This window comes from Hyaena hyaena, unplaced genomic scaffold, assembly GCF_003009895.1.
Source record: "Hyaena hyaena isolate Hyena2069 unplaced genomic scaffold, ASM300989v1 scaffold_38, whole genome shotgun sequence".
Lineage (NCBI taxonomy): Eukaryota > Metazoa > Chordata > Mammalia > Carnivora > Hyaenidae > Hyaena > Hyaena hyaena.
Window position 1 is genome coordinate 5356674 of NW_024080670.1, and position 4810 is coordinate 5361483.

General features: G+C 62.0%; 1 protein-coding gene across 3 annotated transcripts in view; it reads right to left on the reverse strand.

Annotated features, from left to right (window-relative positions):
- The window catches only part of LMX1B (LIM homeobox transcription factor 1 beta), a 79144-nt gene extending 74757 nt beyond the window's left edge, over positions 1–4387 (reverse strand). For all 3 annotated transcript variants that reach the window (XM_039229691.1, XM_039229690.1, XM_039229689.1), the window contains exons 1-2: positions 4249–4387; positions 3225–3411 (exon numbers count right to left, since the gene is read on the reverse strand). In XM_039229691.1, coding sequence (XP_039085622.1) covers positions 3225–3411; positions 4249–4387 — 326 coding nt within the window. The remainder of the gene's footprint in view (positions 1–3224; positions 3412–4248) is intronic.
- Positions 4388–4810: the final 423 nt, after the last annotated feature.

Consider the following 4810-nt stretch of genomic DNA (forward strand, 5'->3'; position numbering starts at 1 on the left):
TTTTTTTTTTTAATTTTTCATGCGTTCTCCGGGGGAGGAAGGAGAGAGAGGTGTTCGTGATTTTGCGTTTGGAGGCCCCGTTTCCTCCCGGTTTCTAACCTGGTTTTCTGTCGGAGAAGAAGCTCGGGCTGCCGAAGGGCCAGAGCCTCGAGCGCAGAACGATCCGACGCCCCCCCGTTTTTAAAAGAAGGCGCCCCCAAAAAACACGTACGGAGAAAAAGTAAACTTTTCGAGTTACGCGTGAAATCGCCCACACGCCGCGGCCCGCGCGCTCTGCTTCGTCCGTCCTGGACGTGCGGATGGATTTTATCAAACAGTATTAAATGTGCCCGAACGTCAATTAATCACCCCCATGGTGCGTAAAGTAACGTTGCGCTTCTGGGTGCTCCGGTTCTTGAAAGCAAATCGAAAGGAAGAAGAGACGCTTAATAAAAATAGCCACCTCTTTCTAAGGACCGGACCCCGCAGCTCCTCGCCGGGCGAGGACACATTTTTCAAAAGTTACTGGGGGGGCTGGGGGGCTGGGGTGTTAATTTCCCGATACCGCTGACACACAGGCTCCACGAAAATCGAGAAAGCACGTTTCTGCGCCCACTTGCCTGGATTCTCGTCTGAAAAGCATTTACGCACAGATGCAATAAATATGCATCTGCGATCCTCAAAGAAAAAAATAAATCGTGAAACACAGTTTTATTGTGCAAAGAACGTCGCTTCCCCAGTGAGCCCCCCGCCTGCCTCGCTGCACTGGCTCTCCCTGAGAAACGCTGAGGCGAGACCCGCCCGGGTATTTGTCTTGATAACAACCCCTCCTCAGCCCCCAACCGGCCGGCCTAGTGCAGATACCTAATTGGCCTTCTTGGAAGAAAGACGGGGCGAGGGAGGAGGAGGGCACCGTGAGAGGCGTGAATACTGCCCGCCCGGAGGCTGCCGCCTAGCTGGACCAAGGCTCCCGACTCGGGACCTGAGATTCGCCCAGCACCAAAATTCCCCGTAAACACGTCCCAACTGCATTGAAGCCAGGAGCTCTCAGGCGCCGCGTTTCTTTTTTAAACAAATATACTTTCAACAAAGCCATCGCAACTGTTTAATTGTTTTGTAAAATTAGGAGGTGGGCCGCTCTGCTCTAAGGGAACATCCAGCTCAAATGTTGTGACTTTATATATAGAGTTCTGGGCTCCGAAAAACCAGGGGGCATCCTCTCCTTGTTTTAAACAGAAGCTCCATAAAGGATTGAGGGGTAAGCGGAAGAGACCTGGCAGAGATGTACAAGAGGGTTGGAAAGGGTCCTGCCAACATGTTTAAAAAACAATCTCCCCCCCCCGCCCCCCCAATCTACACATATGACTTGGAGGGCCGTTTCCAGTGTCCTGGGCCTCCTGCCCCTGCACGTTGAGTCATCCAGGCTGGTGGCTAAGTTGGAAGTCGCACTGCCAGAGCTGAGCTAAGGGTCAGGCAGGCAGAGCTGCAGGCCAGCAGGACGTGGGTAGGCTGGTGAGCCCTGCCTCTTGGCCAGACCAAAGAAGCCCCCGACCACATCTACCCCAAGCTACTTTCCCTATTTTTTTGTGCTGCTCTATGCCTGCCTGTGGCAGAGCTGACTGGCGGCCACGCTTTCTCCTGGAACCAGAATCCTATCAGTCCAGGGCACAGCACAAACCCTACCATCGGCAATGTGCCTGATTTGGGGTGTTTCACACAGAGAGAGAGGGCTCAGCTGGACTCCGGGATCAGCAAAAAAGTTGGCTCTCTGAAATGTACCCCAATTCCTGCCCGCAGAGCCCCCAGTGGACAAGAAGAGCAAGGTGCAAAGAGCAGGTCCCTCTCTGACCTCCAGATCGGGGGACCAAGGCCGGGATAGGCACTGTCGTGGGACTCAGCAAGAACCTTTCAGAGTAGAACCTGATACCTTCTCCAGGGCTCCGGCCTGCAACCCCGTTTCTAGGCCTCAGCCAAGCAGCTAACGAGATGGAGAATGGGCACCCCAGCTGCTCCCCTTCCCATCAGGGCCTGGATTTAGGAACAGTCCCTGGGCAGCTAGAGAGGCTGCAGTCATCACCAGGCATTGGTGGCCCAACCTTTTCCTGGAGGCTTGGGCACACACAGCCCCCTCTGAGCCCCGAACCATCTGAGAGCCTACCCATTCTGCACTCCCATCTAAAAGGGTCTTCTGGGACTCACCAGAAAGTTCTCAAAGGCACCCACTGGTCTCCACAATGCCTCCCTGGGGATCCCCACACCCCCTTTTTGGCTGTTGCTCCTCTCCTCTCTGCCTCCCTCCTAGTCACACTGCCAGGCACAGAAAACCAAAGGGTCCAAAGAAAAGCCTGCATTTACTCTGAACTGTCCCAGCACTTCGCCAGACAAATCCATAGTCTCAGCTAAAAACAAAAGTCAGCAGGTAGGGCTCAACCCACAGTCTCTGGACTCAACCCCGAGGCTTAGGCTATGCCAGGGCAGAGCAGACCACCCCCTTCTCCAACACAAACACTCTGCAAGAAAGAAGGCCTGCTGGGGAAGGCTGACTTGGGCAGTCGGTCACAGTCTCCACTCCCCCCAGCCAGGAGCCCCAGATTGTGGTTTGCCACCTCTTGAGGTCCTCTTCCCAGACAGCTTCTCCAGCCAGCAGGAATTAGAAGTGCAAAACACCCGCGTGGAACGGTTTGAGGAGAATGGACACTCTTTTCTATCAGGGACTACAAAGTACAACAGGCAGCGTGGTCTGATGGGGGCATCCTGAGCTGCTCCGGGAGTTCAGCCCCCGCTTTCCCAACTCCACTTCCTTGCTCTAGGAATCCCCAACCCCCCTAAAACCCTACCTTTGGGAAGCACACCGCCAAGGCCTGGCTCCCTACAGCACTGTTTTCGTTTGGAGATCATCTCTTGGGCCCCAGTTTAGGCCTCGGTGGGGCCAGGCCCTGTCCCTGCACGAAGGGACGGTATCCCCTAGCTGGCCAAGGGCCTTGTGCTGTAGCCCCAAACAGTGCAGGTTTCCGGGCAAAAGATGGCAACTAGGGGCGGCCGCAAGCCCCCGGCCACCACCCCACCGGTGGCGGCCAGGCTGGGACGCTTCGTCCCTGCCGGGAGACGCGCAGCCCCCGCGGCCCTCGGAGCTTGACGGGCCCAGCGGCGCGCCGAGCCGGCGGCTGGGCTGACGCGGGCCCGGCCTGGCAGTGGGGGCGGCCGGGCTCGAGTGCCGGGCGGCGGCGGGGACGAGAGGCGCTTACTGTTGGTAGTCTTGTTTGCAGTACAGTTTCCGATCCCGGAAGTAGCAGCTGGTGGTGAGGGCTTGCTGACACGCCGCGCACTGCAAACACTCCTCGTGCCAGGACGATTCGTTGACTCGCATCAGGAAGCGGTCGGAGATGGGCCGCTGGCAGCCCTCGCAGACGGCGGGATGCGGGCAGTCGGAGCCTGCGGCGCACAGGGCGAGAGCCGGGCCGTCAGCGCCGACCAGCCCGGCCCCGGCGTCCCGGCCGCGCCGTACCCACAGCCCGCGCCCCAAGGGCGAGGGCAACCCGGGAGCGCCGGCCGCCGCCTGCGCTCCCCCGGCCGCCGCACCAGGGGCCGGGCAGCCTCCGCTGGCTCGTCCCCGCCCGCGGACTCCCTCGCGGAGAGGCCGCGCGTGTCGAGCCTTGGCTCGGCGCTGCAACTCTCCCTTCCTCCGGAGATCCAGCGCTTGGTGGTGTTACTACATAGGAGAACCGGGCACGGCGCGGGGTAGCCGGCTGGGACCCAGACAGGCGAAGTGAGGCTGGGGCGCTGGCTGGCTGACACGCCCCACGGTGGCGTTCGCGATCTTCTGCCCCCAATCTCCCCAAAACCTGTAGTTTAGGTGGCCCAGGGGACATTTTTCTCTTAGAAGCGCCTTCCATCAACTAACCTGGCACCACTCCCAAGCTTGCTAAGGTGACTACTTGGGTCTTCCATCACCCTTGCCGTCCGCCTCCCACCCCCTCGGGAGTGGCAGCTCTAGCACCAGGGCCCAGTGAGGATGGTGGGTGGCAGCTGGAGCTGTCCTGGCCTCCCTCCTCCTGGGTGGTGTCCCTGCAAACCTCTGTCCCCTGAGGATGCCTGTTTAGGGGTGCCTGTTGCCCTTCTAGCGATCACTAGAGCCTAGTCTGTGCCCCCGCACCCCCATGTCCCGCAAACCGTTTCCTCATCCCGTTGGTCTAGACGCCCCTGTCGACCTCGGGAGAATGCCCCTGTCCCCTGCCCATGACCACTCAGGCGTTCTGACCCCGCACTCACCCAGCAGCACCCCCAGAGTGGCGGGCCCGGGGCGCAGGGCGTGCTCCTCCATCTTGATGCCGTCGAGCATCTTGGCGCAGTCCGTCTGCCCGCGGGGGAAGCACCTCTCCAGCGACTCGGGACCTGTTGCTATATCCATGGGACGCGGGGCGCGCCGCGGGCCCCGCCGGCCAGGGTGCCCGCCGGCCCGCCCGCCTGCCGGCTCGCCGCCGCCGCGGCCCCGGAGCCGGGGAGGCGCGGCCCCCGCGGGGTTGGGGCTGCGGCTGGGGCCGCCGGCCGCCCCCGGCGAGCGTGGAGCGCCGACGCGCTGGCCCCGGGCCCCGGCGTCGTGCGGGCGGGCCGGGGCGGCTGCAGTCCGCGCCGCGCTCTCCGGGGCACTCGCAGCCACGCGCGCCGGCTCCTCTGTCACCTGCTTGTCAGCCCCGGAGCCGGGTGCGGCGGCGGCGGCAGACGGAGCCGCGGGGAGGAGGCGGCGGCGGCGGCGGCGGCGGAGGCGGCGGCGGGCGGGGGAGGGGGCGGGGGTGCAGGGGCGGCCCCGCGGGCTGGGGGGGCGCGGGCGGCG